The sequence below is a fragment of the Sciurus carolinensis genome, assembly GCF_902686445.1.
Source record: "Sciurus carolinensis chromosome 19 unlocalized genomic scaffold, mSciCar1.2 SUPER_34, whole genome shotgun sequence".
In the NCBI taxonomy this organism is placed as follows: Eukaryota; Metazoa; Chordata; class Mammalia; order Rodentia; family Sciuridae; genus Sciurus; species Sciurus carolinensis.
In genome coordinates this window covers 4,371,205-4,398,549 of record NW_025920112.1, presented here as the reverse complement: position 1 = coordinate 4,398,549, position 27,345 = coordinate 4,371,205, and the positions used below count along the sequence as shown (strand labels likewise).

The following is a 27,345-nucleotide window of genomic DNA, read 5'->3' as shown; positions in this document are numbered from 1 at the left end:
TTTCCCCTCCCATAGGGACCTGTGGAGCCGGTCACTATGGAGGCACGGCGCCGCTGGCTGCGCTGTCGCTGCATACCCAGGACTGCCCTGCAGACCCTGCCCTCCCTGGCCCCCGTGTCTTCTCTCTGTGAAGCCTCCGGCTGTGCGGAGGTGGCACGCCTGTTCCCACGGCGGCTCCGCTGTGGGGTCCCAGTCTGAAGGTGCGTCTCCGCTCTTTCAGAAGTAAAAGAATGCAGTGAAAATTGTGAAGTACATGTTTTATTCAACATCAAAAGACAATATATTTAAAGCTCTCAATTATAATTTTTAAAGAATAGATGTCTTATTTTTATTTATCTAAATTTTTACCCATTTTGAATGATTTAAGAAAAGCATGTGCTTTTCTTAACTTTAAAATGAAAAGAAATTCTTTTCAGATGGAAGATAGCTCACAAGAATAAATAACAGTAATTTCATCAATTTACTTTTTATATATCTAAGTATATTGACTACAATATAATAAAAAGTGGAATTTCCAAGGGCCACATACTAATTTTTTAGTTACTAAGATTGCTGAATTTGGAGACAGACTGCAGATTTAATTTCAGTTTCCAACAATTAGTTGTTCTACGTCCTTTTCAAATAACTTCTCTGAGCATACATTTCTTATTTGGAAACTCAGGAAATGTAATGATACTTATAATTTTGTACAGGTAGACCAACATGGTCCTCCTAGACTCTGTGACACTGATTTGGAACACCAGGCAGTTTGGATCCTCTGACGTTTTCTATCTGCTAGTGAGTGAGAACAATTTCATATTGCATCCATGGCTACATTTCCACTAGACATCCTATTTATTTATTTTGGTACTGGGGACTGAATCCAGGGACACTGAGCCACATCCCCAACCCATTTTATTTTATTTTATTTTAGTTCATTTTTATTTTGAGACAGGGTCTTGCTAAGTTGCTTAGGGCCTCACTAATTGCTGAGGTTGCCCTCAGACTGGGTACTTCCTGCCACAATCTCCCCAGCTGCTGGAATAACAGGCCTGTACAACCCCCGCCCCAGCTTACATAGACATCATTTAAGACTGTCTTTACTGACCACTGTTGGGAGCTGATGTCCCCATTGAAGTGGGTATTCTTTCTAAGGCCAGGTAGTGTACTCAAAACAACCTTGAGGTTCTAAATGTAAGGAGGTTAAATGTAGGACCCAGTTAACCCAGGCACATCTGCACCCTGGAGATAACTAGCAGCTCATCCCTGTGCCAATGCACATAGATGTCTTAAGAAGACATTTAATACTAAAATATCCAAGAATCTGGACTTGTTCTTGTGCAACAAATTTGATTATATTATATATGCAATGCCACAAGAGAAGAAAAGAAGCAAATGTTTTTAACATGGAGTGAGACAGTAAGTGCCGAATTGATACATCTATGCCTCCATCACAACATTGTACAAACATGGTTTTGTGTGTCCCAAATTCTACATTTACATTTTACAGTGACTGTATGTGGATGGCTATTTTTTTTTTTTTTTTGCAATTGAATATAGCATTTATTCTACTTGAAACTGGAAGCTTAATAACCAGATGGTCAATTCTCAATTTGTCAGCAGGAGCTAAGATACTTTTTTTAAAAAATTGTTTTATGTGTTCTAATTAGTTGTACATGATAGTAGAATGCATTTACACATCTTAATAAATCATACATAAATGGAGTATAATTTCTCACTTTTCTGATTGTACATGTTGTAGGATCACATCAGTCATGCAGTTATATGTACCTGAGGTAATAATGTCTGTTTCACTCTACTCTCCTTCCTAATCCCATACCCCTTCCCCTCCCTTCACTCTCCTCTACCTAATGTAAAGTAACTCTGTTTCCCCTAGTGCTGTCCCCCCTTATTGAGACTTAGCATCCATGTATCAGAGAAAACATTCAGTCTTTGTTTTTTGGGGTTTGGCTTATTTCGCTTAGCATGATATTCTCCAGCTCCATCCATTTACCAGCAAATGCCATAATTTCATTCTTCTTTGTATATATGTACCTATGATTTCTTTACCCATTCGTCTCTTTAAGGGCATCTAGGTTGGTTCCACAGCTTAACTATTGTGAATTGAGCTGCTATAAACATTGATGTGACTGTGTCACTGTAGCTGATTTGAAATCCTTTGAGTATAAGTTGAAGAGTAGGATTACTAGGTCACCTTGTCTCTGTGATGACCGCGAGCTTTTCCATCTTACTGATACTATTGAACATGACATCTCCTCTTGCTCTTAGAGTTACTGCTCTAGCTAATGAACAATCCTGAGGAAAAACACTGGGTATAGAATCAGAGACCCAAGGAAAATCCTGACTCAAACCTAAGTTTGTAAGCATTAGTGCCTGTTTTATTCACCTTGAATTTAATAACTGCATCATTCTTAATTCATGAAAATTGGTAAATTTATAGTTTTAATGAAGTTTCCCCAAATAACTCATAGTACAAAAAGAAAAAATGCAGGAATGTTATATGATGTTGTGGAAGGGATAACCAACAACCTGGAGTCACAGTGAAAACACTGTGGCATTTAACTTAACACTGTGTTGGTGAAATGAGTTTCAAATAGCACCAGATGAGTTAACTGTGAACGCACAGACTTGGTTTAATATAAATCAATAATTGACTGAAAGGTCGCATTTTCAGAGAGCCCGTAATTATAAGCCACAGTATGTTTCATCTAAATTCAGTACAATTAAATGTTTGGCTATTTCTAAGTGAAAAATCCATTTATTTTCCAGTGATTAGCTTTGCTTGTTAGTTTTAGTCTCACATAAAAAACACAACATATATTAATTTAATTTCTTATATGATAACCTCTGTTAAAAATCTTTCTGAAAAAAAAAACTGATTTTGATTAAATTTTGCACTTCATCCTGTAAAGACCTAATTAGTTCACTCTCACTTTTGGTCAGAGCAAACACTGCACTCACATAAAAAGTAAACCTTGGACTGGTTATTGATGAAATGTGTCTATGAAAATTTAAACAATTTTGCAAACAAATCTATTCCTGGGAATCAGACGAGAAGGGGGTGGAGGAAAAGGTGTGTTTATGGGAGGGTGGTGGGGAGAAGTCAGTTCCCTGGGGACTAATTAAAGGATGTGCGCTCCCTGTTCCCAGAATCTTCATGAGATCACAGCAGAAGTTGTTTATTGTTTTGTTTTGTTTTGTTTTGTTTAGTACTGGGGCTTGAACTCAGGGGCACGCAACCACTGAGCCACCTCCCCAGTCCTACTTTGTGTTTTATTAGAGACAGGGTCTCACTGAGTTGCTAAGTGCCTCACTTTTGCTGAGGCTGGCTTTGAACTCCTGATCCTCCTGTCTCAGCCTCCCAAACTGCTGGGATTACAGGCATGTGGCCACTGTGACCAACTAGAAGATGCCTCTTGATTTTAACTCATTCCCAACACATGAATGAAGGTGACATTTTAGGGGTCTAAGTGGGATACTGCAACTTTAAGCGGTCAGTTTCATCAGTTGAGATGAACTGAATAATCAAGTAAATTTGCTCATTTGTTCAAATGTATTAAAAAAAATTAAAAGCCCACTAAATTGTTTCTAGCATACAAAGAGGGCAGATATGGTGTGTGTGTGTATGTGTGTGTAAAATATATGGACTTAATCAGTTCTTTGGTGTGGGTTCTGATCAAGTAAAAATTTAATGTCTTAATATTTGGAAACAACAACAACAACAACAAAAAACAGCATCTTTCAGCATTGCTCTACAAATCATCTTCATCTCCAATAGTAAATATGTGTAGTCACAAAATATTGTGTATCTCTTCCTTCGTTTTCAATAAAATACTTTTATTTTCAATAAAATATTTCATAATTTGTCTTTTCCCAGTTTGAATGTCACACTTGACAAATGAAATTGTACAAACTGCACACAACTTGATGCTTTTACATATGAACATACTGCAAAATTGCTAAGTCATTCTGATCCATTTTTGTCCCTGGTGAGAACGTCAAGATCCCCTCAGAGATGTCCAGGTAAAACCATCGTCACCAGGTGCCTTGCACTCCATGCAGACCTGCTCTTCTGAAGCTGTGAGCTAGCCAGCATCGCCCCATTTCCACCTGGGCAGCCCCGGACTGCTCCTCTGTCCCACACATTTGACTTTTCAAACAGCACCTGGGCTCACGCGAGGTCTGTCTTTCTGTGTTTCATGAGTAGGACCTTCTTCAGCCTCGTCCATGTTGCTACAAATAGCAGAATTAATTCTTTTTGTGACTAAGCAGCATTACACACATGTGCCTACATACACCATAAACCTCTCTCCTTTATAAGCAGGAAAGTAAAGTGTCCATGGGCCCTTAGCCTCCTTAATTCATTTGATCAGCCAGCTCATCTCAACTAGATCAGTTGATTGCATTTAAAGATCCAGACTGTTTAAACCTTTATTTGTATGTGTGAGAATGCTGAGACCAAAATTAAGAAATTTCTTCCCTACTATGATCTCATTAAGATTTCTGGGAAAACCATGCAATCTTTAATTAATGCAGAAAGTTTCCCACAAATGATCCTTAGAGAAGCTGGCTTCCCTCCACATCTTCCCACAATAGCACTTTCTTGGCCATGTTTAAATTTGCTGTGGTTCCAGGAACAGAGTTGTTTGCAGAGTCCATATATTGTCCACAGTCAGTCTGACATTCCATGTTGATGTGACTTTATTCAGGCCTTCTGATCCCACACACAGGTTTCCACACCCTTAAAACCATCTGCATCAGCCTCTGCTTGGATGTGGGAAGGATTAAGTGGAGACATTAAGTCCTCTGGGCCTCATAGTTACCTAACATGGATAGGACCTCCAACTTATATGCACACTACCTGCTCTTGAAAGAAGAACTTTAATTCCAAGGAAGTGTCAGTTCTCCAACAAAGGTCAGGACAGCTGTCTGAAAGTTATACTCTTTCCCCCATTTCCTCAGGGCATCCCCTGGCTGGAGCACTGACCGCAAGAGCAGGACATGATGTCAGTGTGCACTTGCATAAGTAAGGTGGTGACCCTTAGTACAAACCAGTGGTAGCACAGCGCTCAGCAGGTCCCCTGATGCAGCCACTGCCACAGGAACCACCTAGATTTGAGATTGGGGAGCATTTATGTGCGTGTGTCTGCAGCTGCTGCAGGTGGTATCACAGATTAGACATCCACATCTCACTGCACACAACTTCTTTCCTCTGTTTTCTGATGACATCACATATGACCACCCAATAAATCTTCATAACTGAGAAATAAATCCAGAGACTTGGAGCGTTTCAGCATTGGATGTCTTTGGAAGAAGCCAGAGGTCTTTCACCAAGGGAGCAGCTGGAGGGCCATGGATCCAGGTGCACCCTGAGATAACTATGGATGTCATGTCCTGGCGCTTCACAGGTACCTGAAAAAGGGACAGAACTCCAAATTATTCTCAGTGTACTACCTGGCTTAGAAAGAGGAGATTCAATTGTCAACGGTGGTGACAGCAGTCTGAAAAGCTGTCTCCTTGGTTGAATTGGTGAAAAGCTGTCTACTTGGTTGAATTGCTGCATATTTCCTTTCTTTTATGAAATTGCAATATTCAGCACAGAACACTTCCTTTGCACTCAATAACATAAGAACATGCTGGTATCGAGTGTGCTCCGGTCTCACTCTGCTTTAGCTGTCCTGCACATGTTTGCCTGAGCAGCGTGCTGTAGGCTATGCATCACCTGATTCATCCACCATGAAATTGAGGCAGAGTGGGTTTTTGATGAAAGATGTAAAAACAAAGTTGCTGATCCTGGTATTATCTCTGCAGTTTGCCTCCAAGTTCAGCAATATCGGAATAATTGGCATGTGACTCCTTGAAATATCGAAGTGGTAAATATGTTGTAGCCAATCTGTCTGTCTTAAAAGTAAGCATATAAAACTCTTAGGATTTATGCATGTAAACTATTTCACATGTAGAACTATTGCATATGTAATTGAGAAGAGTCTCTTTCAATTTTAAATTGAATGATATTTTTGTCCCTTGCAGGCAACATTTTTCATAAATGGATAATAAAGCAAAAATGAGAATGCCAACACACCTTTTAAATTTTTTCATTTTAATTACTTCAAAAGATATTTTCCTCTGGTAAGATTTAAGGGTTCATAAGTTGAACTACTTTTTTCCTTCTTCTTCTTCGTCCCCTTAAAAAAATGGTATAGTATTTGAATATAACCTACACATATCCTGCAGACACTACATACATCAACTGTAGATGATGGGTAATATCTAACACGACGTAAATACTGCCTTAGTTTAGGAAATAATAAGTAAAAAGTCTGTACGTGTTCATTATAGATTCAATCTTTAAAATATATTCAATGTGAAGGTGGTTGAAGCCATTGTGACGGGCTGACAGATTTGGCTTCATGGAAGTGTCATAGGCCAGGCTACATGGGCAGTGACCAAACAGACTCCATTTTACCCTGAGACTTCCTGTCACGTAGGAAATGCTTCTCCCATGGGAACGTCCAGCCTCTGTACCCACCAACAGTTGCTTAGCATGACATGTTTGACAACACAAAATGACAAAATGACAATTCTTATATGATGAAAATTGTTCTCTTTTTGATGCCTAGTTTCCTAAACAATGCGCCATGTCAACAGTAATTGCCTAGATGTTAGTAACCATCCTTTAGTTTGTACCTAAGTATGGTCATTTTGACCCACTTCCCCCTCTGCTAACGATTTCAGATTCCATGATGTCAGTTTTTAGTTTTGAATCATATCAACAGACACTTATGACTGATGTACTGACTTAGGGTTTAAGAACCCCTGCAGCCCTATGGTTGGGGCTGTTCTCCCAATAGCCATATTTGGGGCGTTGTGTGAGACAGTCAGCCAGCTAATAAAGACTCTCAAATTTGGACTTCCCAGTGGTCTGTTCTTGAGTTGCACCCCATAACATCATGGATCCAGAAATGGAACTGCTGGATCATAGGGTGTTTTTAATTTTCATTTTTCTGAGCAACATCAAGCTGTTTTCCACAAGGGCTTTACCATTTTACATTCCACATAGTGCACTGGGTTCTAATTTCTCTCATCTTCAACTAAACTTATTATTTTTTGAAACAATAACCAAAAAACTGTACAGTAAAAAGAACTGGAGTATAGTTCAGTGGTAAAACACCCCTGAATTCTATCCCCAGTACCAGATAATAATAATAATAATAATAACAACAACAACAATAATTTGAACATATAAAGGTGGATGTATTTCTGTTTTGTTGGTCTAAGTATCTAGATACTTTTGGACTGTGCTAAGCCACAGGAACCACCACACCCTGAACTCTCTTGCTCTCCCTGCATCTGCAGCAGCTGAACAATGATAGCAGTGGACTGGTGGACCCTGAAACAGTCATTACTGGGGATGTGACTCAGTCCTAGAAGGTCCCTGGGTTCAAATCCTGGTAAGGAAAGAAAGAAGGAAAGGAAGGAAGGAAGGAAGGAAGGAAGGCAGGAAGGAAGGAAGGAAGAGAAAGAGAAAGCTATACAGGTTTTGACATATTCTTTAAGGCATCAGACAGATTTAGAAATGAGAAAGAAAACTTATAAATAGATTTTTGATTAATTAAAATAACAGCAAACATGTGAACAGAATAAAAGATTAAAAGCTCAAGAGAGAATGCGAGTTCACATTCCATTTACGGCGTCTAAGACCTGACCTTCATTTCCCTCTATCTTGATCATAAATCCTCATCACTTGGTGGTTAAGAAGAATAAGTGGGAAATGGATGCAATTTTCATGAAAATGGAATAGTTTATCTGGAAATTTAATGTCAATTTTCCTTTTCTTTACCATCATTAAATTGTTGGTAAGGTAGAATACTTAACCAAACCACGGCATTCACACAGCAAATGTATTGCTTTTCATTCTGTGTAACAATAGGTAATTAATCCACACGATTCAGTTTGTTAGGCAATCAGAGAACTGAAGCATCCCTTGGGTGTTAGTAAGACTCACAGAATTATTTACAGCATGGGGTGGCTTTATTCAGACTTCTGTCTATGACAAAAACACTTCCAGTTTCTGAAATGACCCCTTAAAAATATGGCACATTTAGTTATCCAACAACAAAGAATCAAAATAAGTCATAATCCAAAACACGTAGCATTGCGCATTTGACACTAACAAAAGTAACTGAGGAACAATGGTACTGAACTCCAGTCCCATCAAGCCATGTAGACGGGGACGCCGTGGGGTCCACTTGCAGGTGCCACCGCAGGCTGCAGCAAGGTGTGGGCAACAGCGGCCCGGGGCAGCTCTGAGGGCGGCCGGGCAGGGGGCACGGGCCACTGACCGCCTCGCACCACCCCGTCCATCAGACAGCTGAGCTCTCAGGCCTTCTGCCTGGGGGCGGCTGGCGGGTGAGGCAGCCCAGCTCTGCCTGGCTGCCTCCGCTTGTCCTCTCCACTCCCTTTTGAAAGCCTCTTCTGTTCAGGCTCCTGCTGGGTAAGTCCTGGATGCTCCCCTTCATGTGCAAATGACTCTGGAGCCTGCAGGTCCTGCAGCGGTGCCCTGCAGGGGCTGAGCCCTCCCCTGCCCGGCACCCAGCCTCTCTCTGCTTCTGGCAGCCAGGCCTGTGGCTCGGCTTCCTCCCCAAGCCCACAGTATGTTGAGTTACTGATGGAAGGCGCCAGACCTGTCCATTCCCGTCCCAGGTACCAGATCAGGTCTGCGTTCAGTTTGCTTTGGACTTCTGTCCTTGGCTTCTACTACCTGACTCCTCATTTCTCCTCTGGGTCATCCGAGACTTGAAGTCCTGCCGTCCCTTGCCCCATCTCCATCTGCGCCCACGAGCTGAGCCTCAACCAGGTCGAACCCCGACTTCACACGTGATCTTAAGCTGCTGAGCAGGCAGGGGGTTCACGATGAATGAATGATACCACCCTCCCCGTGCCAAGCGGGCGGGGGGCACCTGTACCGCTCCCTTCAAGTTGTCTGTGGCACACAGGCGCCACCGACCTTGTCATAAAGTAGGCGGGCGAGCCCCCGGGGGAAAGAGCCCAATCCCCTCTCCCCTCTGAAGGAAGACCTCTGCCTTCTGCCTCCAGGCTGAACCGAGTCCTCCCCCTGCTGAGCGCTGCTGCTTCATGGGGTCCTGGCCCCGTCCCGCCCTATCACAGGCCACTAGAGACCTCTCAAACTTGCAGGCACTAGTGGCCTTCCTCACACGCACCTGAATTGACTCAGATGCTAAAATCTAACAACTGACAAGTGCACAGCTGCCCCTCCTGCGTGGTATTCTGCTCCCACTCCTTCAACACCCCGCTTGCAACACAGCCGCCCCCTCCCCCCGGGCGCTCTCTCTGGCACTGGCCTGTGGTGTTGCCCTCTGCAGCACAAGGACCCTGCCCTCGCGGACAGCAGTGCTCTGGGCCAGGCAGAGTGCCACCCTCTGGCTCTGCTTCCCTACTGCCCCTTCCTCCCGTGCAGCTCAGCTCCTCGGGTGCCTCCTGCCCCGCGGGGCTCCTCCTTCCACCTTTTGGTGTTTTCCATTGCTTTGTGCTCTGCTCTTTCGTGGCTCTCTTGAATTTTTGGTTGCACTATCCTGAAGGCACCTGCTTTTCTGGATGTCATTATCAAATCTAAACTCGGCCAAACTTATCTCCCACATGAGCTGCTGCGATGATCCCAGCGGTTCTCGCTCTCCTTTCTGTAAACAGTCATGTGAGGTGTAAATGCAGAATTCATCCTGCAATTCTGTAGTTACTGCTCTTTGATTATCAATCATTTCTCTTAGTGCAATATCCAAAACCTCTACAGGCCTCTTAATGATCCGCAGGAACGGGGCTCTGCCCCTCTCCAGGCAGACCCGTCCACCTCCCCAGTTGCTCTGCCTCCCTCTCCTGCCCTGCATGCCACCATCTCGGCCTGGATGGCTCTGTCCACTCCTGTTCTCCCTGCAGCACAGGCTGAGCCCTGCGTAACAGAGTTTCCCTAACCCCCTGCTGCTGCAGGCCTTGCTGGTCTGCGCTCCTGCCCAGCCCGCGCTCTGTTCTTCAGAACTAAAGCCCGTCCCTATTCTCTGTAGGGCAAACCCTGTGTTTCCCTTGCCTTCTGCATGGAGGTTCCATTAAGGCCAAGTCTTCCTCGCCCCTTCTAGACTGTGTATCTCCAGGCAATTCAGACGGCAGCTCGATACCTCGGACTTCAGGGGATTAAGAGTGTCTGTGGGATGAATGAGGGAATGGAGCCATGGGAGACGGGCAGAGAGCCCCTCCACCCTGGCTGTGTGAAGGAGCAGGTGACAGGTGACAGGGTTCCTGTAGAGCTGCATGGCCTGACTCCAGGCCTAGCACAGCAGGGAGCGCTCTGGTCCTCCTCTCCCTCCACTCCTTCCTTCCTTCCCTGGAATTTCATTAAACAGGAAACGTTAGAAGTCTAACTTATCCAGGATAAATGCTTGGCACTTCAAAAACCCTTCTTTGTTCCCTCCTATCACTGGGAGATAATGTGGGACAAAACACAATTCCAAATTCCTGGTTCCCTTTGTTCATTCATCCTTTGCAGAGCTGTCACTCACCAGGTTTCAGGTGTACTCGGCCCGATTCCCAACGGGGCTTGGAGAGTAGAACCGTCTGTCCGTGGACTGTGGGGATGGAAGGGATCGCTAAAGCCTCAAGGCACCGTGTGTGATCACCAGGCGCCAGCACTGCAGGTCCCAGCCAAAGAGAAGGTGTCCACACAGAAGGTCCCCACTCAGAAACCAAGCTTGGCACGTCCTGGGTGAAGGACCTCAAGTCACTGATTCCTTAGGGCCTCAGGGCCCTCTGACCACCAGCGAGGACGATCACCCTGGGCTCCGAAGCCACCGTCCTGGTCCTGCCCGGCTCCGCTCGCGCTCCCTGCGGATGCGCCTACCTCCTGCAGACCTGTCCTCCGGCTCCCACTCCACAGCGGAGGCCCTGCCTTCTCATGACCTTCCTAAGGGCCTCCTCGAAGTCTTTGTTCCTCAAGCTGTAGATCACTGGGTTCAGCAGGGGCGTGACCACGGTGTAGAAGACGGAGATGATCTTGTTGATGTCGGGTGACAGGTGTGCACTGGGGCGCACGTACATGGAGATCATGGTCCCATAGTAGATGGTGACAACAGCCAGGTGGGAGCCACAGGTGGAGAAGGTCTTCCTCCGGCCAGCGGTGGAAGGGATCCTCAATATGGCGGACACGATGAAGACATAGGACACCAGGGTCAGGAGGAAACAGACGCACAGCACTGCGACCGACAGGACAAAGATGGCCACCTCGGTGACGTGGGCGCTGGAGCAGGAGAGCTGCATGAGCGGCGGGAGGTCACAGAAGAAGTGGTTGATCTGGTTGGGCCCACAAAAGTCCAGCTGGGAAATCATCAGGGACGGCAGGAGGCCAGTGCCCACCCCGGTCAGCCAGCAGAGGGCCACCAGCTGCCTGCAGGCGTCAGGACTCATGAGGAGGGGGTAGCGCAGGGGGCTGCAGATGGCCAGGAACCGGTCGTAGGCCATCACGGCCAGGAGGAAACACTCAGTCGCCCCAAAGAACACGAAGAAGTAGAGCTGCACCATGCAGGCGGGGAAGGAGATGGAGCGGCCCCAGGAGGCCAGGTTGGCCAGGAGGAGGGGCACGACGGTGGACGTGTACCACAGCTCCAGGAAGGAGAGCTGCTGGAGGAAGCCGTACATGGGGGACCGCAGCCGCGGGTCCTGGCTCACCACGGCCACCACGAGGACGTTCCCCGTGAGGGTGAGGAGGTAGACGAGCAGGAACATGGCGAAGAGCAGGGCCTGCCACTCACCGAGGGTCTGGAATCCCAGCAGCTGGAACTCGGTGACCTCGGTGACGTTTTGGACTCGCATCATCTGGCGGGAGTGTGGGGAGCGCAGAAAACAAGCATGAAATCCCAGGACACCAGGGTCAGAATATTTACGACCGCGGGTGTTTGGAACTTCAGTTTTGTTTCCTTTTGTTTTTAAGCAGATCGGATTTGCAGGGGCTGCTCTTGGGAGGTCCCAAAGCCCGATTCTGTCCTCTGTTATCTGGCCACATTTTGGTCTGCAGACCAGGGCTCCCCGCGTCCCCATCCAGTCAGGCTCCCAGGCTCTTCGGGATGACTGCGAGTGCGTTCTGTTCGCAGCCCTCCAGCCTGGCCTTGTCTCTCGCTGTGCCTGCAGCAAGTGGCCTATTCATCAGAACCCTGGAGTCCCCCGAGGGACACGTGCAGACCTAGGCCACCCACACCCCACCTTCCGCCCTGTCCTGTGCCCATGAAGTAGTGGCGTGCACAGGTCTCGGGCCAGTCCCTCATTTGGGCTGTGTCCTCCCTGAAGCTGGGAGGTGCTGCAGGTCCCCACCTGGCCCTCTCCTGGGCAGCAGTGGCCGCCTCTCTGCTGGAGTTGTTCCTGTTCGCCACAAGCCTGGTTTTGCTCCCTGTGAACCAGAGGTAAAGCGGACCATCGAAGGTCCTGCTGCTCTGCACCCCAGACGCAGCCCACGTGGGCTGCCCACCCCGTGGACTCCTTCCCTGGTGGAGACCGTCCCTTCCTTCAGTGGCCCGGGTCTCTGCTTCATTACGGGGTACTTTGTGTGTTTGCTTGCTGTGGTGCTGGGGTGGACCGTGGGCCTCACTCCTGCCAGGCCAGCGCTCTCCCCCGAGCTACACCCCAGCCGTTTTGGTTTGAGGCAGGGTCTCAGCAGTCACCCAGGCTGGCCTTGCACTTGCCACCCTCCTGCCCCAGCCCCGAGAAGCTGGGGTCACAGGCCTGACCACCCTCCTGCCCAGCTCCTCTGCTCTCTGTGCCCACGTGCTCAGGGCTTCTCTCTCACCACGGATCCAAACTTGGTCTGCCACGTCCTTGCTGACCTCGTCCTCCATCTCATTCCTGATCCTCTGGACCTGCCAGCCTAGTGCAGCTGACCCTCCCGCTTCCTGGTCTGCTCATCACTTACTATCCATGGCCCGGGGCTCTGGTTCCACGCAGCTCTGGCTCTCCGCGTTTGTATGATCCCAGGGCTTAGGCAGCTCACTGTGGCTTCTTGGCCTCCCTCATTCACTCCTTCATGGTGCTGGGCTTACACAGGGACTCATGCTGGCCTGACTTCAGAGCCTCCTGTCGGCTCCTAGCCCTCACTTCCTGTGTCTGCCTTGAACATAAGCATTGTGCAAACAGCCGTCCCATCTGAGATGCACCCACGGTCCCACAGTGTTCACTCAGCGCCCTGAGGCGTCCCCGTGACCTCACCCCGCCCAGCCTCCCAGGCCTGCCCACCAGACCCTGGGTGCAGCTGCCCACCACACTAGGGGCTCTCTCCCCTACCTGCTCTGCCGAGACCTTGACTTTGACTCTTGTGTCTCTCAGACCCAATATTTCTCTGCAAAATCAGCTGGCTCCCCTGCGACCATTTCCAGATCCAGGTGTGATCGCTGTTCTCCGCCCACTTTGCTTGCTACCTGGACAGGTGCCACGGTCTCACCCCGATGGCTGCAGTGCTCTCCCCGTGGCCCCACCAGGACCACTTGGCCCTGCGCAGTAAGCTGGTCTACGTGAGGGAGGGAAAGGCATCTCACAAGGGGCAGGCAGGTGCTGTGGGTGGTCCCTGCTGGGGAACGTGGTGGCAGTCAGCTCTGTCCCCTGAGGACCATTGTGCAAACAGCTCATTTGCCACTCCGCTCATCATCTCTACGACGGCGGATGGTATTTTGCTGTTCTGCTTTCTCCTCTCATGCTGGGGCAAAAGCATCAGCAAGGTTGTCTCCCTGTGAACATGAAGTCTTCGTACGAAGCTGCCGTCAGGAACACAGCACAGAGCAGGGAGCCTCGTGCGCACACTGGCTCTCATAAATGCAGCACAAGACAGGGCGCGGGACCCCGGGCCACTCTGGTCTTCTGGGCTCTGCTGGGTTCTGCTGAGCCCTCCGGCCCTGCCTCTCACACCTGTGTCTGCTTTTCTCCTCCCCATTGGGCTCCCTACTCTCTGTTCTCCTTGGGGTTCTCCAGGCTACCCCACCAGATCTCGCCTTTCTGTCCCCTTCACTGGCCCCTGGGATGTGGTCCTTGACATGCCTGGGGGCTCATTTCCATGTCCTTCCGGCCCACTGGGGACCACTTCCTGCCTGAAGTCTGGAGCAGCCGCTCACCTGAGGCATGCGTCCAAGGCAAGTGCTGCCCCTGCCTTGAAGGCCGAATACCCCAGCAGTTCTGCCTCAGGCCAGCAGATGAACAACCCAGGGATGCTGGACGCTGCGATCTGATCCCGTGATGAGATTGTTTGGAGAGTGGGCGATACATAGGAACTTTCCTGAGACACAGCTATGCTCACACACCCTTGTAGTAACTAACAGTGCCATCTGGGACCATGGTCTTTCCTGCCTTGGCTGTCTCTTCTTTTTGTGACCAAGTTACCGTGTAATTAAATAAATATATTTATTGTTCATTTTAAATATTATAACCTGCTTATCTTGCTCACTCTTACTGACCTTTATATACTCCTTATATTATACTTCTATTAACATTTACCATGAATCATGAATAAATATTTTAAAAATCATTTAACCATGGGTAAGTATGATATGCAGGCTTGTGAGACCTCATCAAAAGCACAGCATTACACCTGACTAAGTTTACAGGGCTTTTGGCTCAGTTTCCCAGTTAAAGTTCCTCTTATAGGTTCAAATACACAAAGAAACTGAACTTATTTAATCATTATTCATTGCTTAATATGTTCAATAATAAGCTCACTACCTTCTAAAATACCAATTACTTAAATACTGATTATTTCTAACTTCTAAAATTAGCTTCATTACAGTAGCTGAAAAGAATAAAATTTGCCTCTCAGAATGCTGCCTGCTTCAGTACTAGGGCAACCAGCATAACCTCAGGTCTAATTCTGTAGCTTTCTTTCAAATTATGTGAGAATAAACACAATTAAGAATATTATTGTTCTTATATGCCATCTGCATATGGCACATTAAATGTCTTTGATGTCTCAGGAAGTCTTTTTAAGTATTTTTTTTTGTCATTATAGTTATATATCCCAGCAAATATAGGCAAGACCATCAGTTTTCATATAGGCAGAGTATCTGTGAGGCTCAAGTTGCCTTGATAAGAGGGGAAGTAAGTTACCAAGGCCAGTCTCGCTTTAGAACCCAGCACCCACAACCACAGCCAGGAAACGTGTGCCCTTTGATACTAAAACACATACCATGCTGATTTCCTCCTGAAAGCTGCCCTCATCTTCCTGAGCCTCCCATGCTGTCCCTCTGGCCATCACACAGAGACCCGAGGGCTGCTGCTCTGGAAGCTGCGTTTCCCTCCCACTGCATGTCTATTGTGAGAGCTGGAACTTGCCATCTTCTGCTAGCGTTTGGCTCTGGGTGGAGCAGACTTCTCCTTTCTGTAACCCTGGGTGTCTTGGGACCTGGCCCTTGTGAGAATCCCGTTCCCCAATGTGTTCTATAATTTGCCAATCAAATTAGTAAACAATGAAACCAACCTTCTGAGATTCCTCTATGTCCACTGAGGCTTTGCTGTTGATAATGCACTTGGGATAAAAGCAAATCTTACGTTCTTTTTGAAATGGACTTAATTTTTGTGACTTAGAATAGTCCTATCTTTGATGAAATGTGTGTGTGTGTGTGTGTGTGTGTATCCATGTGCAAGCTTGCTCATCAAAGAAGTCTTATCAAAACTCATTCTAAGTGAATACCTCAGTCAGTCTAATAAAATGTAATATATGAATTGAAAATGAATTGGAAAAGATCGTCAACACAGTCCTAGTGTAGCAGAATTTATTTTTAATCCAACTTTGTGTAAGTCTGTCTACTTAAGATCTAATTTATTAATATTTCTAGTTAAAGTAATTTTGAATATTTTAGTTTAAAAGAAAGTGTAAAAGTATTGAATCAAGAAGTTAAAAATAAAAATGCACTTTTTTGCTTTTTGATCAATCATTCATTCAATATATATATACATATATATATATATTTAGCACCTACTACATGCCTTGACCTTATTAGGATACACCAGGGAATCACACAAATAATTTGGGTAGGCTACCTCATTAGTTATTTATTTATTGATGTTAATTTGACTTAATATATTTTCTTTCAAAATAATATGATTTATGTGTATAGTTTTAGACAATTTGGAAAAGGAAAGAAACTACAGACAAAATATAGCTTTTCAAATACCTAGAGTGCAGTCATTCAGAGTCAGGCTCCTGATGCTCTGCCTGGGACACTCCTTGTATGTCCCACATGCTGGGTATCACAGTGGAGTTCTTCTCTACAGACTGACTTTTCTGCAGTTTTTTTTTTTTTTTTTTTTTAATAGTTAATGTTCAGCATAGGCCTTCCTCCTGTTATATTTAGGGGAAAAGGAACATACTGTTTATGGATCCTGTAGCCATCTATTGTTTCAGGATGTGCTGTTTATATCTGGCACCAATATAGCTCTCCTAAGATCTGAATGCTTGCAGAGAGAGGCTTGGTGGGGCCTGCAAAGCAGATTGCATATTATTTCTTTGTCAGCTGCAGAAATAAAATAGCAGACCTATGTGGAGGTCAGCCACAGCTGGATACAAGGAGATGGCAAGCCTACGGGCTTGCAAAGACCATCTTGGCCCACCTCCACGGGGTCATCCAGAGGGCCTCTGGGACAAAGCAACGCACACACCACCACCAGGAGGTGTCAGCTGCACAAGTCAGGCCAGCTGCCCAGTGAGAGCTGGCTACACAGGCCGGGGCATCAGGAAGCTTCTGACCAGTACTCAGCCACGTCATGACGGGGTGGGCTTCTCGACCTGCAGCAAGGAGACGGTAGGTGGAGACAGATTGTCTCTAGAGGGAGGGGAATACTGACAGGGCTTGCAATGTATGGAGAGCAGGGCACAGTGTTCCAGCATTGATCGTCTCTAGAGGGAAGGGAATACTGACAGGGCTTGCAATGTATGGAGAGCAGGGCACAGTGCTCCAGCATTTCCGCTCCAGTAGGATTAGAGACATCCACCTGTGCATCCACGGGCCACCAGAACTTCATGTTGGAGGGCCCTGCCTGTGCTCCTCTCCTACTCCGTCATTGCTAAGGTGAGCTATTACTTGCTCCCTCAAGAGTTCCCCTGTTGGGAGTGTGGGTGGGGCCCAGGGAGAGACGTGATGCAGCCAACAGGGTCCAGCCAGAGCCTATGCCATGTGGTCGGACTTTCAGCCACTGAAAGATGAGCTAAGTAGTTCTCTTCCTTATGAAGTTAGCTCCTCCCAAGAATTTCGTTAAAGTAATGCAAATGGGTTAGTAGAGTCATCTTCCCCTCTCCCAGCCCGTGGTCATTCTTTCCAAGAATCTTTTCTTTCCTGTGGGCACTAATTTCGGATAGTGAATTGAGATAGTGATATGTCTGAAGAAATGTGTATTCATGGTCATTTGCCATAGGTTTAATGCCATAGTGGATCAAACGTCCGTTTCTGGCTTTTCATTTTGAACATGGTACGGTTAGGTTTGAACTGCATGTTAATTAAGAATCATGTTGTTAAAACTGGGTGTGGTGGTGCCTGCCCACCATCCCAGCAACTTGGGAGAGCAGGCAAGGATAGTGCGTTCTAGGCCAGCTTCAGCAACTTAGCGAGACCCCATCTCAAAACAAAATTTAAAGACAGGCTGGGGAAGCAGCTGAACAGTAGGAAGCTCCTGAGTTCGATTCTAAGTAACGACACACACACACAAGATTATGTTGTTGAATCAAAAATACATATCCATGTGTGTATGTCACACTAAATCAATACATTTACTAATATGTGTAAATGTTCGAATTTTATCTCGGATTAATATTTCAATGTTTTATATATTTTCCAGTAAAGTTTTTCAAATTTTCTTCATAGGTGTACAGTTACTTATTACTGTACAGAGAAATTGGAAATTCTGTAATGTGTTATCACCATGATATTGTTGATTTCATGAATAGCCTAGCTATCTAGTAGTTACTTTAAGGCTGCTAGATATTTTGATAAAAGTAAGAGTGTTCTAAAACTCAGGCTGAAGCTGTGTGGAAGACTATCACTTGACTAGGTATTACAGAAGGACAGAATGCTTTGATAGATGGGGTGGAGAGCCAAGTGTTTTCTAAAGTTTGATGCTGTAATTTCATAGACAAAATGATCCTGAACTGAGGTAGGGGCACGGCTTGTTACAAACCCTAACCTCAACTTTGTCAGCATAGGAACTGCCTCAGCCAGGGTCACAGGGGAGGGATTTCCCAGGAGTGCCAATCAAGGCTCTCCTGCCCTAAAGTCCCACGCCTCTTCCTCATCCAGGCCCCTTGCTAACCTGCAGAGAGGGCTTGACATACCATAGCTACATTACAGGTCCAAGAAATCAAGTCCTGCAATCCACGTTATTGGAAGAATTACTGTCAGATGTATTATCTTTATTTCTAATTTTTTTTTTAATAAAGGACTGGGATTATCCTAACAGTCTATGTCATTTCTTGCTGCATTGTCTGTGTATTTATTTGGTACCCCGGGCTATTGCGAATTGTGCTTTGCATTCTGCCCAGGAGAGTGATAGGCGACATTATATTTTATTAATATATGTTAATGTCCCAGGATAAACTGGGCAAGATTGCTCTTTCAAAATTAGAACCAATCTCGGGAATCTAGTAACTGAGTAAGACTAGGGAATTAGTTGAAGCAACCAGCCACAGAGGATAACAAGCAGGCTTGTAGCCAGCATCATTCTTTCCAGGACAGCCACATCTTGAAATTCGCAGCTGATTTGCTGTTATCCTGTCACCACTGGCTCATAACTAGAGAGAGAAGCTCCCCTAGGAACAGCTCCGTTTGGAACACACCATGGAGATGAGGAAACTTCAGAACAAGGGGCTCCTGCAGGCGACCTTGTCCCCAGAGACCTGCACTTCCTCTTCCTCCTCCGGGGCCTTCTGCGGCTGGGCGCCGGCGTCTGGACGAGCATACGTCGGGCCATGTTGAGCCACACACTCACGCACAGCACCCCACCACGCCTTATGTATGTAGACGCCTTGCCACCACAGGGCACAGGCAGAGGAGTGAGTCTGTGTGGGCACCAGGGTCACTTGGGCCGGTGGGTTTGCACATCTGTCTCTGCGGACACTGCTCTTGGGACGGTCCCGGGATTGCAGGTGCTGCATCTGTAGGATGAAGCTCCCAGGGGGCACCAAAGACCAGAACAAGTGACAGTTACAGGAGCCACTCAAGTCCCCATCCTGCCAGGCGGCTCAGGAGCTGGTAAGGGGGTCCATGGAGAGGAGGCCTCGTGGGCACTGCAGGGCTGCCCACCACCCCACGGTGAGCCTGCTGGGCCGGCATCTGGACACAGCTGCTTGGACTGGTGCTTGTCACCACCACATCCATCTAGGAAGATCTGCTCTTTGGAATAAGTTTACTTATGAAATTGAATTTTAGATGAATATTACTTTTGAAGGGCCTTGTTAGGATCACCTACCTTTACTTACACACTTTGAAAATATGTCCATTTCCAAAATAAATTTATGCCAAAATCCCTAATACTTTGGATTTGTTTGTTGTACTTTGGTTTTTGCTTGTTTATTTAAGTGCTTTGCCTCTTGTTTCCACTTTTGGGAAACCACCTTCAAACAAAGTTTTTTCCTGATTTTCCTCTCACCCTGCCACGAATTAATCTAATACATATGTCCTCTATCTTCCTTTAAATTTCATAGAAAGCAGATTTTTTTCCTTCTGACTCACGTTTTTTCCTTCTTGTCCTGCAGAGGAATTCGTGGAAGATCCATAAACACAGACCTTCTTAGCATGGACCCGTCGTAGGAGCGCTAAGGGGAGCGCCTGCCTCTGTGTTGAACGGACCTCAACAGTAGCCCCTGCGAATCCCGATCTGCTCCAGGCGACCCCTGCAGAAGCGCGCAGGTCCTTGCGCCCAGGAAGCGCCCCGCCTTTCTCACCAGTTTCACGTAACTAAACAAAATACAGCAGGAGGCCAAGATGGCCTCCAACGCACTGGAGAGCTCCCCCGGAGGCATCGCCCAGCGGTGGCAGGGGGCCTGGTGTACCTGTCCAACATTTGTCCAATGAGACAATGGGATCCACGCGGCAGCGGCTGGGGCTGGGTGGCCTTGGGAGCCAGCAGAACGCCCCACAGCTTTGCTGGACTGCCCAGCCAGCCTCCCTGGAACGTCCCTGAGGATATGCAAAGTCGCTAGTTCACCCTGATCCAAGGGCTTCCAAACTGGAGCCTCGAGGGCAGCGTAGACGCGAGGCAGGCAGTGATGCCTGTGAGCCTGAGGTTGGGATTCATTTCCTACCAACAAAAATTGCACTCTTGGCCACAGCAGGCTCTATCTGGTGCCCCTGGAGGGCCACCTAAGAAGGAGCCACATGCAATTCCTGAGCATCCAGCACACCAGCAAGACACCAGCCCTCACCTCCCGCTGCTCTCTGTACACTGCTTCCTCTGAGGAGAATCCTCCAGTGACAGGGCAGGCTGTACCTGCCCGGCCTCCTGGGCACCGAGATCACACACAAGCTGTGTGTGAGCTTTGAGGTCGCCGGGGCTCACATGCTCCTGTGCTCTGCTCCCCCCACACACACTGCCTGTGCTCTGCTCCCCCCCACACACACTGCCTGTGCCCTGCTCCCCACACACACTGCCTGTGCTCTGCTCCCCCCCACACACACTGCCTGTGCCCTGCTCCCCCCCACACACACACTGCCTGTGCTCTACTCCCCCCCCACACACACTGCCTGTGCCCTGCTCCCCACACACACTGCCTGTGCTCTGCTCCCCCGCCACACACACAGCCTGTGCCCTGCTCCCCACACACACTGCCTGTGCTCTGCTCCCCCCCACACACACACTGCCTGTGCTCTGCTCCCCACACACACACACACACACTGCCTGTGCCCTGCTCCCCACACACACTGCGTGTGCTCTGCTCCCCCACACACACACTGCCTGTGCCCTGCTCCCCACACACTGCCTGTGCTCGGCTCCCCCCCCACATACACTGCCTGTGCTCTGCTCCCCCCCCACACACACTGCCTGTGCTCTGCCCCCCCCCACACTGCCTGTGCTCTGCTCCCCCCCATACACACACTGCTTGTGCTCTGCTCCCCCCCACACACACACTGCTTGTGCTCTGCTCCCCCCCACACACTGCCTGTGCTCTGCTCTCCCCCCACACACACACTGCCTGTGCTCTGCTCCACACACACACACACACACACACACAGCCTGTGCTCTGCTACACACACACACACACACACACACACTGCCTGTGCTCTGCTCCCCCCGCAGTACTTGCATCTGGCAACACGGCCCCTCTGTGTCACTGTTGTGTCCTTGTGCCCGTTTCCCCTGCGGCAGGACATGCACTGCAGGGTTCTCTTCTTAGTCACTGCTGTCTCAAGCCCCATATCTGGTGTGTGGCAACTGAAATATTCTGTTGAACTAGTAAGTGGCAGCCTGTGGCCAGGCCGCAGAGCCCACAGGAGCGCTGTCCAGCCCAACCCTGTCCACAGCCAGGATCGCTGCCCCGGAGTGCTGGAGCCCGGCAGTCCTCACTTCTGACACCCAGAGCGGGTAAGCTGCTCCTCCTTCAGAGAGGTCCACTTCACTCTGTGCTGGCTCAGAGGGAGGGGACTTTGGAATACAAATGTGAACGGAACACAATATTGTCCCTGAATCAGCCAGATTACATAAAGTAATGATACAGATCACTCTTTTCTGGGGGGATTACTGGGGATTGAACTCAGGGGCACTCAGCCACTGAGCCATACTGATACCACCGTTTACTGGTGACGAGTTCTGCTCCTTCTAATGTTGAAGACTGAACACTAGAGAAGCAGCCAAGGCAAGCATATTAAGCAGGTTTTATTTAAAGGTAATAATACAGACTTCTCCCGGCAGGAAGAAGGGGGCCATGACTGATGTTCTAAAGTCCCCAGAAGTGAGCGCACCCTACATCTTTTATAGGTTCTGGTCTCTTTTGTTCTCCAGTTCTCTCCCGCCTCATCTCTCCTTCCTGCCCACGTGACTAGGCCTGGTTTTGCATTAAGTGAGAAGGCAGGGGGAGAGCCAGGGTGATTGAGGCAGGTAAGGGCCCAGGGGGCATTAATTAGCAGCTCCTTGCTTGCAGTCCTTGATAAAGGCAGGTAAATTTGGTCATCAATGGGCTCCGGAGATCCTTGACATTCCATTCTTCCAGGGGCAGTCTCCAACTTCCAGAGGCAGATGGCTTCATGGCTTCATTTCCTCGAATTGACCCAATTCCCTACTTCTACACTAACTACCTGTCCTTAATTCTGCCTTCATTCCCCCCTTTAGCTTTAGGAACTCCTAACTGCTGTAAGGAAAAGAAAGGGGGTGCCGATTGTTCAGGCTGCTTCAAAGCTGAAAGGGGGCAGCGAGGGGCAAGCAGTTTGGAGTTCCTTCTTTAAAAATCGGGTCAATCGAGGGTCCAAGGTAGAAGTCTGGTTGGGGAAGAGCAGGTTGTAAAGTCATCTGGGGGTGGGTGCTTCTATGATAGAAGAACAAAAAGACATGAGTACTGAAATGAGATTAGTACAAAGTAAATGTTGCAGCATCTGGAACATGCCACTGAGTATTGTGAAAATGACAGAAGTCAATCTCTCACCAGGAGGTGGAAGAACTGAGAAATTGTTCCCATAACTAGGCCTAGCAAAGGCTGGAGAGGACAAGGCCTTTATTTGGGGACTTTAACATTGTCCAGGTTATCAGGAATGTAAACACAACATTTAACTCTGAATGTCATAGATGTCCCCAGAAAATATAGTTAAGCTACTTAATGTCATCTGATTTTTGTAAAATATCCCTTTACTGGTATAACCTGTGTTTAGTAGAGATTTCTATACTTCTGTTACTTAGGGATAGATAATCATAGGAGCAAACATAGATTAAGTCCACCTGTGTAGCTTAGGAAGGTCTGTAGGCCTTAAACTGACTAAAAACTTCTGGCTCTGGCAGTTTCTCTTGATAGTTATCAGGCACCTTTGCTGAAGAATCTTTCTTTCATTTGTAGCTTCCAGACTTTATTCTAGTGGGCTAATATAAGTGTACATCTTAAGTTACATTTAACTATTATTTCTTTTAAATGCCCAAGAATGGCTATATTTTGGTTTTAACTGTTTTGCTGGGTGTCCAAGATCAAGCTGGTCAAATTGACCTGGTACCTGTCTTGTTAAAGAGTCAGCTGAGTTCCCACAGGGGCCACTCATAGAGAACTTAAGAGCAGCTTCTTAGCTCCACCAGTGCCATTGGTTAGGCAGGGTCTTCTCGATGAGGTGGCTTTCCTTGAAAGTATTAGGGCTGTCTCCCTTTTTCCATGACCCTCCTTTGCAGCAGATGCACTGAGTGATTTTTCATCCTCCAGTCTCAACAATCTCCTTGATCAGGAGGTTGTGTGACCCAGAGTTGCAGCGCTCCTTAGAGAAGTTCTCATGTTCATGGGTTCAGGCTGACTGACGGCAAAAGATCCAAATACTGGTCTATCTTGCCCTCTGTATTTAATTCCAATCTCTAAGTTTGATCTTAATCATCCAGCAAGCCAGTCTCACCAGTCATAAAGTAAGAGTACTGGGCTTTAAATTCAATGTCCATAACTTTACAGTTATTTACCCTTTTATCTAACTGGAGTCTGTATTAGTACTGGAAGTTACCACTATCTGTTCTATAGGTGATGGCTTATTATCACAAGTTACTTAGGTTGCGTGTTCTTGAAGCAGCTACTTCTGCAAAACATTAACAGGTAACAGTTTTACAAAATGAAATTAGCAAGAGTAAAAATATATTTGTTAGGTATAAAGCCAACTTTCTCTCCCACTACAGGAACCACCTGTCAATCTTCGTTATGCCCGCCTCTCCCGTTACAGGAACCCAGCCTCCCAACCCACCTGTCAATCTGCATTACGCCCACCTCTCCCATTACAGGAATTTCCAGCTTACGTTGCCATAACCTTCCTGCCTCCCACATTACGTTCTAATATGTCATTGATCCATCAGTCAGTCTGTAATAATTCTCCTCCGCGATTGGTTCCTCCCAGCCCGCGAAATTCCAATAACTAAAAAGAAACCCTGCACCATCTTCTTCTTGTCCTTTCCCCTTTCCCCGAGTGGGCATGATTCGTCCGCATAAAATAAAAAGTTCCTCGTGTGGGACCTGTGTCTGTGGAGCTGTTTTTCTGGGAGTTATCGACGAACCAAAACTGCCCCTAACATCTGGCCTAACATCTGGTGCCGAAAGACCCAGGATGGGTTTTTTTCTGCTGACTAAGCAAGCGGAATCCCATCCGATGGCTCCTGCGCCCGCAGATTCAGGTTCACCTTCTATTTACCTGGATGCCCAGTTTTCTGCATACAACACCGGACTCCAAAATTGGTGAGTTCCCCTTAGGCAGGCCCCTGACCACTTAAACACATCTCGGCCACCCGCAGCTCCCATCACAGTCCCCTCCTTATTTGAGAAGCGGCCATCCCCACAGTTCCCTCCGCCAGCTTGCGGTTCTCGCCTCTTGCCCGCACTCCCCCCTCGTGGCCTTCCGCTGCTTGCCCCACGGCTCCCTCTCGCTGCCCTGCGGTTTCCCCCCCCTCGTGGCTCCCGCCGCTCAACCGCCGAGGTGTGGGGGTACCTCCTTGGTCCTCATAATTGGTCTTAGTTGTTGGGTGGATGTCTGAATTTTGTGGTGCTGAGATTCTTTCTCAGGGTTTGAAGCTCGCTCTCTTCTGCTTCTCGCTTGAAATCCTGGCCAGGTCTTCAAACTCTCCCGGCTCTTTGCCCGGTTAAACATTGATTTAGGTGACGACCAAATCATTGTTCTAATCCTCTCATTGCCTGGCACTGTGGTTCTTGGGACACCAAATCCACTAGCCAGGTGGGTCTCAGATTACCATGGAATTTGGAACATCCAACCCAGCAAACTCGCCCCTGAGATGCTTATTAAATCATCTCAAACCCCTTCACCTATTCCCTGAATCAGAGCTAAATTGTCCTTTAGATAGTAAGTCAGAATGGTCTATTTATGACACCCTAAATTCTAGCTTTGTACTAGGTATAATTGTATGCCTAATTGTACTAGTTATAATTAAATACATATGTGGGCAACCTGGTGAATGGAAAGGAAGTTTTCCCCTTTGTGTTTTTTCTTTCTTTCAGGCTAAACATAATCTCTGCTCTCCCCAAAAACCTGAACCTGTTCTCTTGGTTTCTCCCCCACCTTTTAACCCTTCTTTCCCTTTTGAGTTCGATCCAGCCGATGAGTCGTCTCCTTACAAGCCTCCTACTGCAGAAACCCTTATCCATTCTTCTTCTTCACCTCCTCTGTTTCTCCTTCTGCTCCTCCATTCAGCCCACCAAGTCCCCCCACCACACGGTCCCGTGCACAAATCTTAGCTCCTTTACAGGAGGTGGCTGGCGCAGAGGGAGTAATCAGATTCCATGTCCCCTTTTCACTGTCTGATCTGTCTCAAATAGAGAAGCGGCTAGGTTCCTTCACCTCCAACCCTGCAACCTTCATTAAGGAATTTCAGTACCTTACCCAGTCTTATAACCTTACCTGGCATGACATTTACATAATCATGTCCAACACTCTAACCCCTGAGGAACGCAGGAGAGTCTGGGAACAGGCGCGCAATTTTGCAGATGACATTCATCATTCGACCCCAACCCATCCCATTGGGGCTGAAGCGGTACCAAATAGCCCCTATGGGACTATAATACTGAGACTGGGTGTCTACAGCGAGATAGGTTTCAAACTTGCATCCTCGCAGGTCTACGAAAAGCTACTATTAAATCCATTAACTATGATAAACTTCAGGAAGTAATACAGGACAGAGATGAAAACCTGTCAGCATTTCTAAGCCGCCTTACAGAGGCCATGCTCAGGTACACTAACCAGGATCCCGAAACCCCAGAGGGACGGCAGTTACTTATGACTTATTACTTTTCCCAATGTTACCCTGACATAAAGGTTAAATTGAGGCAGTTGGATAGGGGGCCCTTACCCCACAGCCAGAGGTTCTAGCAGTGGCAATCAAGGTTTAACATGAAGGGAAGAAAAAAAAAACAAAAATTAAAATACCAAATGCTGACCAAAGTCCTTTCAGCCAGCTAGACCTGCCCAACTGTCCACTGCTAGGGGTGGCCAAGCTCCCAGATGACCTCCAAGCTCATGCCTCAAGTGCAGGCAAGAGGGCCACTGGGCACACGCCTGCCCCAACCCCTGGCAGCCCCCAAGTCCTTGTCCAAAATGCCACCAACAGGGACATTGGGCAATGGATTGCCCTGGTGCTCAGAGAAGTGCCAGGTCATCCTTGGCTCCTCCCTCCGGTGACTTGCTGGGATTGGCAATGGATGACTGAAGGGACCTGGGACTTCTGCACCCGACGACCATCACCACTCAGGAGCCCCGGGTGACCCTTACGGTGGCAGCAGGCAGATCCCTTTCCTTATAGACACTGGAGCCACCTTCTCAGTGCTGTGGGAGTTTTGGGGACCCATTTCCCCTGCCAAATCCTCTATTGTTGGGGTAGAGGGAAAACCATATAATCCCCTACAAACCCCTCCAATAAGCTGCCATATAGGACAAATTGGCTTTACTCATTCCTTTTTAATAATTCCTTCATGTCCCATTCCCCTTCTGGGAAGGGACATCCTAACCAAATTGGGTGCCTCTATTTCCTTCTCACCCACCATGCGCCTCAGCCAAGACTCCTCTGCTATTCCTCTCCTTATGACTCTACAGGAATATACAGCTCAAACAGAGTCCTCATATCCTCTTCCTCCCTCCCTGATTGACCCCAAGGTCTGGGACACTCATACACCCTCTGTAGCTAAATGCTCACCTGTACTCATTCATCTAAAGAACTCAACATCCTACCCAGCCCAGGCCCAATATCCCCTTCCCCAAAGGAGCCTCATAGGACTTCAACCAATCATCCAGGATTTAAGGCAGAAAGGCTTCCTGCACCCTGCCAACTCGCCTTATAACACTCCCATCCTGGCTGTTAAGAAGCCTAATGGATCTTACCGTCTAGTGCAAGACCTCCACAACATTAACTCAGCAGTGGTCCCCATCTTTCCCATTGTATCCAATCCTTACACCCTGCTTTCCTCTTTCCCTTCTTCCACCACATACTTTTCAGTGCTAGATTTAAAGGATGTATTTTTTACTGTCCCACTTCACCCTGATTCACAGGATCTCTTTGCTTTTACTTGGACTGACACTTTCACTTGAGTTTCTTCTCAGCTGACCTGGACAGTTCTCCCACAGGGTTTCTGAGACAGTCCTCATCTCTTTGGCCAAACATTAT

At 47.5% G+C, this 27,345-nt stretch overlaps 1 protein-coding gene across 1 annotated transcript; it reads right to left on the bottom strand.

Annotated features, from left to right (window-relative positions):
* Nucleotides 1-10,902: 10,902 nt before the first annotated feature.
* On the bottom strand, nucleotides 10,903-11,874 carry LOC124973499 (olfactory receptor 11L1-like). Its single transcript, XM_047537404.1, has one exon. It carries the CDS (start codon nucleotides 11,872-11,874, stop codon nucleotides 10,903-10,905), a length of 972 nt encoding a protein of 323 aa, XP_047393360.1.
* Between the last annotated feature and the right edge of the window lie 15,471 nt (nucleotides 11,875-27,345).

Coding starts and splice junctions, on each gene's coding strand:
- LOC124973499 (XM_047537404.1), bottom strand. CDS start 11,874: ATGCGAGTCCAAAACGTCACCGAGGTCACCGAGTTCCAGCTGCTGGGA.